We start from the raw sequence: 14861 nt of genomic DNA on the forward strand, positions 1-14861 counted from the left end.
TGTAAAAAGAAATCAGAATTGGCTAAAACTGGTGTCAACATTTAGAAAATCTGTGATTGGTGCATCTCTAAAGTTAGTCAGTTAGATGTAAATGAATAATGCCTAAGTGACTAAATCAGTAAAAGACAAGCCAGCCAAACCATCAAATGAATGTGTCTGTGTGCTACCTGTTGGGGGGCAGTGGAGTGACTTGTCCCAGTGGGGTGGTGGCAGGTGTGGGTGGTTTCAGGTCGCCGGCTGTCTCTGCGGTAGAGCTGCTGCCGGATGACTGGGGCGTTTGTGGACCTTGGAGAGAGCCACCTGAGTTGGCTGGGAGACAAGAGTGGCATTTTTACTAAATCTGAAGGATTCCCTGACTTCACCCTTAAAAAAAAAGGAAAAACAGTTGCACGTTCAGACCATAGGGCTTCTTGGGGTCCTCTGCTGCGATCTTGAAGCTGGTTTGAGTTAGAGCAGCCAAAGTGGGATTTTATCACAGCAAGGTGGTGTTTTAGGAAGATTACTTTGGGCTTTTGTCCAAAGCACTTAGAGTGATGCCCGACATGAGAACTGAGCCCTGGCAAACACGCCACATGAGGGCAGAGAGGATGAAAATATTTCTGAAGAGATGAAGGAAGCACCGGCACAGCAACAAGAGAGTAACCATTCTGGCCACTTATGGCCGTAATAGCAGCACATCACTTAATTCAAAGCTGAAGGTGTTTTATAGAGCCTTGCAAAAATATTTATTACCCTTAAATCTTTTCACATTTTGCTGTGTTACCGACACAAATTTCTATGTATTGTATTGAGGTTTTATGGGATGGACCAACATGACATATCACACATTTGTCAAGTTTAAGAAAAGGGATATATGGTTCTTCAAATGTTTTTACAAATAAAAATCTATACACATGTACTCAGTCCCTTTATTATGTCACCCCTAAATCAAATCAAGTCTAACCAATTGTTTTCAGAAGACTGCTATTTGCAAACAGAGTCGACCTGTGTGTAATTTAATCCCTGTATAAATTCAATTGTTCTGTGAAGGCTCAGGGGTTTGTTAGAGAACATTAATAAACAAGTGGCATCATGAAGATCAAGGAACAAAGCAGGCAGGTCAGAGATAAAGTTGTGCACACTTGCAAACCTACCATGGCATGGTCGTACACCTTAACAGACAAGTCATTAATCAGAGAAGCAGCAAGGAGGCCCATGGTAACTCTAGAGAAGCTGCAGAGATCCACACTTCATTTAGAAGAATCTCTTGGCAGGACTAATGTTAGTCATGCACACCACAAACATAGCATCAATGGAAGATTGCCAGGAAATATGCAATTGTTAAGGGAAATTAACTTAAGGTGTTGTTTAAGGTGAGCCACATGCCATGTAGAGGAAAGAGGTATACTGGTTAGACGTGACCAAATATGAAATGTTTGGCCTTCATGAATAAAGCTAATTGTGAATGAACTGTTTATATCTCTAAACACACCATGCACACTGTTAAACATGGTGGTGGCAATATCATGCTATGGAGATGATTTGAGCTAAAAACAAATAAAGGCAGTTCCGAATAAAACCCCTGAGGTGAAGGTTCTTCAGTCTCAGGACAATGACCACATAAGCTGAGCTACAGTGGTATTGCTCAGATGAAAGTACATTGATGGGTTCTATGGAAAGACTTCAAAATATATATGTTAAAAGATTCTTTCCATGCAATCTGACTTAAGTTATTTTACAAAGAAGAATAACCAGGATATTATGGCTCCAAAGCTGGAGACAAACCCCAGAAGACTTGCAGATGTAGTTGCAGTGATAGGTGGTTTTAGAAAGTTCTATAACTCTCAGGGACTGCATTAAAATCAAGCCTTGCTTTTTCGATTTTTATTTGTAAAAAACGTTGCTGGTTTGTTACATAAAACACAAATTAGGTAAACTGAAGTTTGTAACTTGACAAAATATGAAAAGTCTGCAAAGCCTACACTTAATGAAGATGTTGTATAGAGGAGCATGTTTGAAGGTAAAATTACAAAAAGGTTTAGCTTCAAAAACAAATGTTACACAGGGCAGATAGTTCGCAAAAACATCCACAGAACATTATTGAAAAGCTACAGATAGCTTGCACTGTTAAAGCCATGACTGAAAACAAAAAGCTCTTAACATGAGATCCAGAAAGGGGTTAAACTGGATTGGTGTGCGATGTTCTCATGACACCACATTTGTTTGAAATTCTGAGCTCAGATGACTGGAAAATTATAGGAGTATGGTGCTACAGGAACCCTACACAGAAAGAACCTCCTGACAAGAAAAAATCATGTGAGACAAATTCTCAGAATGAATAGAAAATGGGAACCAGTTTGGCTAAAAAAATGACAAAGACACTGAGGGAATAGGAAAGTATCCTAATGAGCGCTTAGCGTAAGAAGTCTTTTTTTTCTTGGAAGAGCCTCAGTGGCCTCTTGCTGCACCAGGTTTCCTTAGGAAAAAAAAGGCCCCCGCAAGACTTAAGTTTTAAAAATTCATGCTAATTCTGAATTATTCAATGATACCCCCTGCCTCTACGTCACAGGAGACAGATAGGAAGACCGACAGAGAGAAGGGTGAGCAGAGGTGAGAAAAGAGGGCAAAGATGGGTCAGTGAGCTCTTTGTGGCCTATCCCGGTGTCAAACTGAATGAATATGCAGACGCATTAAGAGGTTTGTCATTCTTCAAGAGCAGACCGATTCGCGATGTACAAAGATGGAGGAGAGAGGTGTAGAGGAGCGTGAACTCAAGTGCCCTCTGCTCAACATTTAGCTGGAGAAAAAAAGCTGGCAGAAGAGAGGGGTGGGGTTGGGGGGAGCATGTATGTGTGAGAGCCTGCATGTGTGTCAGTTAGTGACATAATCGGGGGTGGTGGTTAAAGAGGAGTGCATAAAAAAAAAAAAAAAGTCAGTCAGCTGAGGCGCTTTTGTGAATGAAAGGTGACGGAGAGGTCAAGTTTGTTTATGTTCTACATTCCAGCCCTCATTAATCACTCCACACTCCCCGTCACCAGCTTCACACAAACACACTCAAAACCCACACCAGCCCGCCGGTCAGGCTCCCTCAGTGACATCACAGAACTGTCAGTCTATATTTAGGCTGGCAGGGCATCAGGAGGCCAGTCTGAAGCCGACAGTGGAACTGAAGGCATCAGCATTGGGATTTATATTCTAAAGCTTATAAACTATGTGTTACTGACAGGTTCTCACAGACTACTTCTTAAAGGGTTCGGTTTTCAATAAGTATTTATGGTAAGGAAAGCATGAAACTTTTAAAAATCTGAATCTAGAAGTACATAGAAATAACATATTATCAGATGACAGATTATACAGTTATCCATGGTTTGCAAGCTTTTAGCATTGGATGGCTAAGTAGGCATGGGTCGATAAGAGATTCTAAGAACTTGAATAAAAATACGACTGCTTCATTAATTAACAAAAAGATTTTAACCACAAAAACATCACATGATGTAATCACATATTTAAAAACAGAAAAGAAACAGTTTTTGTTTAGTTATACTTACTGGTTGACTGGAAAAGAGGATGGGATTGTCTGGTACTGTGCTAAATCGGTTCACATCCCCCTTGGCAGATGGGGACTACTTTATATCATTTGCCAATTATAAATAAGATATGATAAATATTTACTGTCATTGTACCAACATACAATGTGTAGTAGTACAGTCTATCTCAGCTGAACAAAGTTTGCATGCAGCGTTCCTCAAAGCTCAATTCTCAGGCCACTTTTATTCAATATCTATGTACCTAGCTCAGATTATAGAGTACAGCAACATCTGTTACTATACATATGCTGATGACACAAAATTTTCTATTATGAGGTCTGTGGCACTATGTAACCCCGGTCCTTTACAGTAATAAAGTAAGTCTGTCCATAATTTCAGTGAGTGAATTGGAGATCAGCACTCCGTTAACCTCAATAGGGTTAAAGTTCAGAAAGCAAACTGTTAGCATCCTTAAATCCACTCTGAAAGCATTACTGTTTGCTGAAGGTTTCCTTACAGGTCAAAGATTGTTGTATCAGTTCATTTTTATTATGCCTTAGCTTTTCACAGTTGGATTTAATATTAATTTTTTAGGCGATACTTACACTTTGCTCATTCTTTTAATGTATGTATTTTCTTTGTTCCTTTATTCTCCTTTAAAGTACTTTGAATTACTTTGTTGCAAAATACACTATAATGCCAAAAGTACTGGTCTGACTACTTTTACATGTACATGAACTTTGATGACATCCTGTTCTTAATCTCTAAGGTCAAATTTGTTGATGGACCCACCGTTGCCAGCAATAACAACTTTAACTATTCTGTTAAGGTGTAGGAGTGTGTTCATAGTTAGATGAGAAAACCAGAATTGCAGCCTCTGCTCTAATTCATCCCAAAGTTGTTCAAGAAGACTGAGGTCAGAACTCTGTGTAGGCCAGTCAAATTTTTCCACAGCAAACCTTTTACACCTGCAGCCATGGAAGTGGCTGAAACACCAGAATTAACTGATTTGGTGGTGTGAATCAAAACTTTTGGCAATACATAGACATGAGCAAAAATATAAGAACAACACCTGGTAACTGTAGCAGAAGTTTTTAAGTGCTTATTTAGCAGAATAATCTACCTTTTTGCAGTTCCCGTGTTCATTACAAGCTGATGTAAGCTGGATAATTAGTCACGCTATCTGCAAGCTCACCCCTTGTAGCTTCCCAGACGTAGCTTTAAAACAGCCTAATCATAAAAAGATTGTGGGGTGTACCTTTTTTAGTTTACACACACAACTGTATTTTTCTAATGACAGGAAACATTTTGCAATTGTGAGATTTTATGGTATGAGAGTTATCAATGGTCATGTCAAGTGTAATAAGTCCACAGCACCTCTGAGAAGAGTATTTAAGGGAAGAAAAGCAGTAAATTACAAACTACATTGGCACCTTTTTGCACCTTTAATGAGCAAAGACTTACTTTGACCTCTGTGCCTATATGCTAAAAAAAAAAAACCAAGATGTTATAAATAGTGAGAAATGCAGACTTTTTAAATATGTTACAATCCTCAACCATGGTGCTTTAAGCGGATGTTAGCAAAATGAGATTCTGTTAAACTGGAGTGGTTACATCCTCCTGTACGGATAATGAAGGGGCTAAATTACAAACATTAGGCTGTAAGAGAGTATTTATCTCCATGTGTGAATTTTATCCACTACATAAACGTGTATGTGCGATCACAAATAAAAGCAGAAGCTCTCTTTCTCAGGCCTATGGTAAAAGCAATCTGCAGTGTCTCTGCTAGGTGAGGAGATCAAGTGCCCTATTCAAAAGCAAGAATCACTTTTCTCATCTCCGCTGCAAATTAGAGACGTAACCTCACCAGTCCATTTGCAACGACTCTCCTTCGCTTCATAGTTATCTGCAGGGACACACTGTAACACGCAAACATAAACCACCTTTTGTGCTGTGGTACTGGAGCAAAACAATATTACTTAACCTTCAAACGATGTAATCAAATAAAGGTAAATCTCAGGCTGGAATGGCAAGGGGTAACTGGATCACAATTCACCTCCATTAAATAAAAAATAACATCAAAGCAGAGATGATTTTTACTCATTTCTTTTGGGTATTTGTGGTGCAATATTTTTTGTAATTTTTACTGTAGTGATACTTCCTTGGATTTTATGTGACAGACTAACAAAAAGTGAAAGAAAAACGGTGTGTCAGATTTATTTGGTAAATTAAAATCTGTAAAGTGTGGCCGTGCAAATGTATTCAGTCTCCCCAGATGAAATACTTTCTAAAACCACTTTTTGCTGCAGATTCAGCTGCAGGTCTTTTCGGATATGCCTTCACCAGCTTTTTACCTCTAGAGATTGCTCCCAATTCTTGTTTGTAGTAATAGCTCAATCTCAGTCACATTGGATGGAGAGCATCTGTGATGAATCCAATGGGATGCAGACATCTATTTCTCAAATTCTAAATTGGATTCTGGTCTGAACTTTGACTGGGCCATTCTAACACATGAAAATGCTTTGGTTTAAACCCTTCAATTTGAGCTCAGGCTGTGTGTTCAGGGTCATTGTCCTGCTGGAAGTTTAACACCCAGCCAAGTCTGAAGTCTTTTTCAGCTTTTAACTGGTTTTTCTTCCAGTATAATCTTGTATTTAGTTCTATCCACATTTCCATACAATCTGACCAGCTTCAGCATCTCAGTATTCCCATTAACACGGTGGGGATGGTGTGTTAACAGTGATGTGTGGTGGCTTTTTCTTTTTTTTTTTTACCACACATAGCACTGTGTCTGATTATTGCCTGTCAGTTTAGGGGGATTGTCATGTTTCGACAGGTTCATAGTAGTGCTATACTCTATTTTCAAATTATGGACTTTGTATTATGTAACCCTGCTTTAATATTCTCCGGAGCGTCTCTCTGACCTGACGGACCTGTTTGATCTAATGTTCTCTAACAAACGTATAGGGCCTTCAGAGAACTGCTGGATTTATTCTGCAATTAAGTACAAACTGCTGGACTTTATTTACTCACTTCTGAAGACAATTGGGTGCACCGGATTTTAATTAGTGGAATCAGATTAATGGAAACTCATTATATTTGCACCCCATACTTTTTTCTTTATTAGTAGAAATATTTTAAAACCAGTTTTGATAAAAAAAAAAGAAAAGATTTTTCAGTTTCCGTCAGCTCCACAATTATGAATGAATACTTTTGCAAGGCACTTTAAATATTATTTAAGACTTAGTAGCCATGGTAATTAAAGACAAGAGTCACACGACAATTGTGACTCTGGAATAAATGAAGCTGAAGATTCAACAATTAAACTGAAATTTCCAGCCGTCCTTTGCAATCCAAGCGTCGCAGCTTTAGTCACAGGAAGATTTCAGACACAGCTGTGAGGATCATGGATGAAATCTCGTTTAATCAACAGCACCTGTTATCTGGCCGCGGACAGATGGAAGGTAGTCTAAAAAACAGAAAAAGAAGAGAAGTGCGGCACCCTGTTATCAGGACTCACCGGGTGAGGGCGGATGGATCTTGACCTGCTTCCTGCTTTCCCCTTCAGTCAAGCTGCCGCCGCTGTTGCTGTCTGATGGTGGCTCCTCTCCCCTTTCCATTTTACACTCGTAGGCAAACAGATACTGGATGTACTGCTTCTTGAGCATGCTGGCGGAGTTGCTGGATGTACCGACATTCAGGGTGCTGGACAGCTCACGCCACTTCTTGTTCTTGTTTACCTGACACATTGAGAGAATCCAGTATAAGGATAAGGCACCAATCCGATGACCTCTCAAGTTTATTTTGCTCAGGTCATCTCAATAAAAAGAAAGAAATTCTAAAATTTATGCACAATTTTGACGCTTTGGTTTCAATTTAAAACAATTTGAGCACTACATTTGAAAGCATACAGGCCTGATCTAAACATATACATGTATTTTAACCTTAGATGCTTTTCTAAGGAGAAGCCTCTTCCAGTGAGTAGGAAACACATTTACACGTACAGTCATATTTTACAAAACAACGTTTTTCCAGTTGATAAACTGATTCATACTGGAATGAATTTCTGGATTTTGCTTTGGAAGAAATTGACTTGGCAGCACTTTTTGAGATGAACTGGAGCACAACGTTAACTCGGATTTATTGATTCTCACTCCAATTTTTCTGCAGTCCTGATTTAAAATCTTGTATGAAGCATTTGTAGAGCACTATAGGAAGCCCCAGGCTTTCTAACAGGGTCTGTATCTAAAGATGCACTGTTTGGTTTCCTTGCATAATTTCACATAAGCCATTTGGCTTGAGTGAAGAACACAAAAAGCCCATGCAAATGAGAAGAGTAAGAATATTTTAATGCTTCCACATATTCCCCATTAAGTGCTATTTCAAGGTCTAAAATGTGCCTTTTATCTGTAATAATATTCCATACTTTTTACTGTAAGCCTGTTTGCTGTGCATTACCATGGCGAGGCCTCCTATTTCCCGAACTGCAACATAGAGTTTCCAGAGATCTAGTGGCTTCTTGCCCACAAAAGGGAGCTGGGGGACAGGTGTACCCCGCTCCTCCATGAAGGTTAGGTAGCGCTCCACCCAGGATCTTCTCTCCGGCTCTGCACCAAGCTCATACAGCCGGCTTATCCTCTCGCCACTGATGGAGGAGGAGTTAGGGTTGGCTTTCTGCTGAGGCACACAGACAGAAGTGTAAATTTGGGCTTCTTAAAATAAGACTTTAGATCCTTCATAAATGTTTTTATTAAAATATTTTGTAATGTTACGGCCACTGGTTTCAATTTGTTTTTTAATTCAAAGGTAGAATAATTTCTGTAGGAACTGCACATATCCACAGCTCAGGTGGGAGACTGTCAATGGAACAATCCATAGACAATCCTTACAATCCACAATCTGGCCTTAATGGAAGAGTGGCTAATAGAAAGCTGTTGTTGAAACAAAATCCATAAAGAGTACCATTTACAGTTTGCGAAAAGCCAATAAGAGGCACTGGTTAGATAAAACCAGCTTTCTGAGCTACTTGTGTAGCAGAAAACACCGTGCATCCACCTGAACTCACTGTCCCCATGATGAAACATGGTAGCGGCAGCAGCGTGCTGTAGGGACGGCTTTCTTCAACAGGTACAGGTAAGCTGCCCAGAGTTGATGAGAAGATGGATGAAGCTAAATACTGGGGAATTCTGGATAAAACCTGTTAGAGGCTGCAAAAGACTTGAAACTGGGGTGGATTTTAACCTTACATTCGGACAACGGAAATAAACATACAGCCAGAGCTACAACAGAATAGTTTAGAGCAAAGCATCTTTATTCATTAGAATGGCTCAACACACACGAGCGCCATACTTTTCAGAATATTTTTTGTAAAAACACTTTGAAAATCATGTATCCTTTTTTCTTCCATGCACCATTATGCTCTGCACTGTGACAGCCTATCACAGGAAACCCAAATAAAACCGGAAACAGTTCAAGGCATCATAATACATTTGTGAGCTGCTGTATAAACCCAACATTATGTTGCATTATCCAATGTACAGTTTGCAGTTTATTTTCCTGCTGCTGTCTTCTGTTACAACAACCCACTCACCCAGTCAGGATCATTAAAAATTCATTTGTTATTTACACATTGTGAAATGGACCCCGGGTTGAATGAATAGGCAAAACTAAACACAAGATTAATTTATCAACTGTGCAAGCTGCGTTTAATTTAAAGCTCCTTCACAGCAAATTTACCTTCCTCATAATTTAGAAAAACCGCTTTGAATAAATATATAGATGATATTTAACCGATGATTTCTGATTCTTACGGGACTGGAGGGGGTCTTCAGAGGCCAAGGTGGACTACTGATGCTATCGCTGTCGTCTCCATGGTAGGAAGACAGGCTGGCCGGACTTGGTGATAGGGGGGAGGGCACGGGCAGAGTACCGCCTGGAGTGGCTGGCTGGGACACACTGCTGTTGTTATTGTTCATGTAACCATCCTGCAGCTGGTGAAGAGACATTAATGACTTTAGAGCAGAAATATTACTCTTTTACTTCACTTTACGTCTGTAATTTTATCTGAAACATAATTTATAGCTCATCTGATAAAACACATGTTCAGTTATGTTTTTTTTTAGATACCAGGAGACTCTTTGCATCTAAAGGTGTAATGACAGGAGCAGTAAAACGATCACAAATCAAATACTCACATTTTTAATTGTTCAATATAAATGTGATGCTTGGAGCGGATTTTTTTTTTTAAACCACAAAGATGTAACCAGTGGGTGTAAGTGGCTAGACAAAGAATATGTCAGACAATCACTATTCTGGTTTAGAGGAGGGGATTTATTGGTTTTTGTAGTACCATTACAAAAAATGTTTTATTACACTGACCTCTAAAGCTCTCCACACCAAACAACTTTAAGAACGTCTGATAATACAGTAAATAACAAATTTAATCAGAAGTTTACAGTAAAGAAGGGGTGGTGCGAATACAGATATATTTATATAAATATACTTAATATTTACTTATATCTATAAATATGACAAGCCCAGTGTTCATAATGAATAAGCTGTGACTGTATTTATTTTATATTCAGGATATTGGACATAGTTTTCCTCTGCTATTTTGCCATACGCAGTGAGAGATTTGTGAAGCCTCAGAGTTTAATGAACATAATTATTACCTGTATTTGAATTTTTTCATGGAGTTAAGATATTCAGCACTGTACCACCTTTTATTTGAACAAAATAAGATCTGATTACTTAAGACATTTTTTTTGTTTTCATCACAAGATAGATTGCTGTCAATTGTGGACTTTATTAAACTTTATTTTGTTTTACATTGATTTTTTTATTCTGTTTTGTGTGGGTTATTATGGTTTTACAAGAAGTGAAAATAAATGTTGTGTTTGTTTATGTTTTGCAGCTGTATCCATACCGAATCATGACCCACATATACTTAACATTTCATTTTAGGTGTTCTCTTCCATGCCTGCCAACAACACTAAAATGTATATATTGATATATTTAACTAAAATAATCACACATTCAAAACTTTTAAAGCATTGTAAAATAGAAAACTACAACAAAGATAGGCTCTAGGTGCATAGAGATGAAATTTCTCATCTAGACAACAAGAGAAGATCTCAGTTTTCAAACTCTTGCAAAGGTTTTGTTTGAGCAGCAAACAGGTCCCCAGTCTAAATGTTTCTTTTTAGATACGCTTCTGAATAAAATCAACATGTTAAAAATAAATCAATAAAGCTAGTCAAAATTTTATTTTTGCACAGTCTGGTAGTGTTTTTTTTAATTATAGGGTGTGGCTTACATGCAATCAGTTTTATTCATATTTGAAACAGCATTTCAACCTTTCAGAAAACTGAGTAATAGCAGGTCACAATGGTAATAATTTTTCATAATCATGTCGGAATAACTCATCTGATACAAAGAGCCTCATTTTCATATAGTGTGGTGTAAAACAGTTTTCTGCTGCCATTGTTAGGATTTTTTTCATTGTAATACCATACAAAATGAAGAACTGCAGTAACATAATTGCGTCTATGCATAAGAAATCTTTGTGCCAAGTGCCTTTCAAAAATATTCACAATTCTTAGACTTTTTTAACATTTTGGGAATTTTATGTGATAGAGCAATGCAAAGTAGCATAAACCTGTGAAGCAGAAAGAAAAAATTCATATTTTAAAAATAAAAATCTGAAGAATGTGAAAAACATTTACATTAAGCCCCCACTGCGCTGCTATAATAGCTGCAAGTCTTTTCAAGAAATTTGTGCAGCATAATGCTGCCACCACCATATTCTATTCCCTTCAACTAATTAGGTAACTTTACAGGGCAATTGATAGAAATATATCTTATTTAGCTGTATCAGAATAAAGGAGGCTGAATACACATGCACACCAAATGTTTGAGACTGTTCAAATATTCAAAGTCTATAAATAATTTTGCCAGGCACAGTAAAAGCAGATCAAATGATAGTAATCACTGCATACTGGTGAGCATGCATGTATCTGCAAGTGTGGTAGGGTTCTTCAGCCTTAATGCATGTGTGTGTGAAAGTGAGTGTGTGTGTGTGTGTGTGTGAGAGAGACAGAAACTGCAAAAGAGGGAACAGCAGCTTGACAAGTGCTTCTCGTCTGTGTACAGAATGCTCATGTCAGCAAAACCTTATCTTTCTGGCCCTCTCTCTTTTTGAATCTCCAACTCGTTTTCTCTCACTTGGCAGACAGATCATCTCTTTTGGGAGCACTGGGGGTCTTTCTAGATGCTCAGGCTGCCTTAAATAATTCAAAAGGCCCTACTACCGTAATCAGCAAAAGAAAAGACAGGGATTTGGAGGGAAAAGGCGTGTAGTGGTTGTGATGGAGGCGTGAGTGTGTATGTGTGCTGAAGATGAGCTGTTAAGCAAAAACAAGAAGAGGGGGGCAGGAAAGAGCAAAGAGCAGAGTTTTGTTGTTGCTGAGCTGAGCCAAGCAGAGCTGCTATTGTAGGTCAAAATGAGAAGTCAGCATTGGATGTTAAGACTGTGTGAGTTAAAGGAGGCAGAGGGAAAACTGTGCATGTTGGGTAAATAAAACTCAGAAAGTGTGACTTCTTGTAGTCATGTGCATGTGTCTGCATGCCACGTTTGAATGGTGCACACATTTGTGTACTGCAGATGCCAGCGCCCCCTCCCATTTTTCTTTTTGCTTCTCTCTTTATTGCAGCTCGAGCTGCCAGAACATCAGCAACTAAAGTGTGCTGCAGGCAAAAACAAAGCAAGAGAAACATTAAGATTGGTAAACGTTAAACAAATCATTAAATATGACGAGAAAACAACAGAGCGAGGAGGCATATGCTGAGGCAGCATATGCTATTCAGATTTGGTTTGCTTCATTTAGATCAAAAAAGTAAAACTAAAACAATAGGAAAAAAAAATTCAAACAAGTAAATGAACTGCAAAGAAAAATTTGGGGGAGGAGGATGGTTATGGAGGTACCTTTGGTTTGTGTGGCTCGTTGTTCGGGCCGCTGTCATCTTTAACATCCATTTTGAGTTTACTTTCTGGGCTTATTATGCTGTCTCCTGAGAGGACCATTGCTCCTTTGAAAAGAAAAAAAACATTTACAAAAACTATTCAAACTTATTTTTTTAACAAAGTTCATTGTATATAGTGCCTTGAAAATGTGTTATCCTCGAACCTTTTTTACATTTGTCAAGAAACAACCTAAAACATCATTGTATTTTGTTGGGATTTCATGTGATGGACCAACGCAGAGAAGTGCAGAAACATTAAGTGAAAATTGTTTTTATTTGTATACAAGTATGAAAACCACACATTACTTTTCTTTCACTTTACAATTATGTACTACTTTGAGTTGGTCTATCACAAAAAATCCTAAAGCAGAATGAAAAACCATTGAATTCAAAAGCAGACTTTGCATTTAACAACAAGGCAGTGAGGTAGTGGAGTAGTAGTAGTGAAATAATAATTCATGATTTATCTGTTACTTAGGGGTTAGTTGTAAAGAAAAGGTAAACAAATAACATGTTCGTTTTTAGCTTTTCCTGATTTTCCTGTGTGGTAAAATAACTAATATTAACAATTCGGACTCTTGATTTCATCCACATGCAAACTGACTTGCAAAAGTATTCATATTCAATGAACATTTTTACATGTTCTTGTTTTAAAACCACAAACCTCAATGTACTTTTTGGGATATGATAAACCAACAGAAAGCAGTGAAATGTAAGGAAAATGATAGATAGGTTTCAAGATGTTTTACAAATAAAAACCTCAAAAGTGTGGCGTGCATTTTATTCAGCCCTCTTTACTCTGATATCCCTGAACACACTTCAATGAAATTAATTACTCTCCGAAGTTAGTAAATAGTTAGCATTTATAGTGATTAATAATTAGTAAATAGAGTCCACATGTGTGCAATCTAAGTATGTGCAACTGTTCTGTGAAAGCCTCAGGAGTGAACAAAAATGATGAAAACCATTCAGAAACAAAGCAAACAGGTCAGGGATAAAGGTGTGGAGGGGTTTAAAGATAGCAACAAGTCATCTAGGGGCATTAGGGTTGGATGAGAAACAAAAATGTTTGGCCTATGTATGGGGGAAAACCTACACTGCACATCACCCTGAACACACCGTCCCACAGTGAAATATAGTGGTGACAGCACCATGCTGTGAAGAGTCTTTTTTTAGCAGGGACGGGAAAGATGGTCAGGGTGGATGGGAAAATGTAAAGGACCAAATACAGGGCAACCCTGGAGGAAAACCTGTGAGATGCAACTTAGGTCTTGAGACTGGGGCAGACGTTTACCCTAAACATACAGACAGAGCTACACTATAATGGTTTAGATCAAGACATATTTATAAGTCCAGACCAAAATTCAACTGACAATTTGTGGCAAGACTTGAAAAGTAATGTTCACAGATGCTTTTCATCCAGTCTGAGCTTGTGGAAAGGACAAACATGTTATTCTCTACAGACATAACCTAAGGGACTTATAGCTGTAATTGCAGCATTAAGGTAGCAGTGACTCAAGGGGGGCTGAATTCAAATGCATGGCAAACCTTTCAGTTTTTTTATTTGTAAAAACCCTTTAAACATATTTTTTCTTTTTACTTCACACACTATTTTGTGTAGATCTATCAAATAATATTTCAGTAAAATAAATAACCATGGTTGTCCAAAGTGACAAAAATCTAAATATGTTGAAATAGAAATAAATTATTTTACAAGGTACAGGACTGCGTCCTTATACCCAGGTTTAATTTTTGCACACGTTGTAAACTTGTCTGGCCAATTATGCAGAGAGTTATATAATCTGTGTTTGTGAGTGTAGGTTAGATACCTGCAGGCGGTATACCGTAGCCTGGACCTTGCCCATTGCCTGTGGTTGAATTGCTTGTTGGCTGGCTGTAGGAGCCAGAGCTCACTTGGTTGATGCCAGGGCCGTGGTAGCTTCCCTGCCTACCACACACAGAAGGAAAAAAAATTAAAGTCTTTATTAGATTTAGTAGACATGAAGCAAGTTAGTCACAATGTAATGACAGGCTGTGGAGAGATGCTGGTAGCAGAGGAACAGAAGTCACATAATGACAGAGATGCTATTTGGTTGCTGTCCTCCTTTGCTGCTTTAGGAAAACACTAAGCGTTGCACATCTGAAAGCCGCGCTAAAAAGACGTAGCATATCTCTGATCAAACAAACAGCTCTTCTGAAAGATTTAGAACGAGCACGTAGCATCGGGAAAGAAAAACAAAAATCTCTCCATTCACCTCTTCCACTAATCCCTACCCACTCCCCCCCCCACTTCTCTGTTTCTCCCTCCTCTTCTCCCTGAAGTCATAATTTAAC

The 14861-nt window shown here is 38.4% G+C and overlaps 1 protein-coding gene across 2 annotated transcripts in view; it reads right to left on the reverse strand.

Moving 5' to 3' along the window:
- The window catches only part of LOC124855325 (AT-rich interactive domain-containing protein 1B-like), a 319405-nt gene that overhangs the window by 14562 nt on the left and 289982 nt on the right, over positions 1–14861 (reverse strand). For both annotated transcript variants that reach the window (XM_047345084.1, XM_047345083.1), the window contains exons 9-14: positions 14357–14475; positions 12490–12593; positions 9317–9496; positions 7965–8180; positions 7027–7246; positions 168–309 (exon numbers count right to left, since the gene is read on the reverse strand). In XM_047345084.1, the coding sequence (XP_047201040.1) occupies positions 168–309; positions 7027–7246; positions 7965–8180; positions 9317–9496; positions 12490–12593; positions 14357–14475 (981 nt within the window). The remainder of the gene's footprint in view (positions 1–167; positions 310–7026; positions 7247–7964; positions 8181–9316; positions 9497–12489; positions 12594–14356; positions 14476–14861) is intronic.

Source organism: Girardinichthys multiradiatus, chromosome 19 (assembly GCF_021462225.1).
Source record: "Girardinichthys multiradiatus isolate DD_20200921_A chromosome 19, DD_fGirMul_XY1, whole genome shotgun sequence".
Taxonomy (NCBI): Eukaryota; Metazoa; Chordata; class Actinopteri; order Cyprinodontiformes; family Goodeidae; genus Girardinichthys; species Girardinichthys multiradiatus.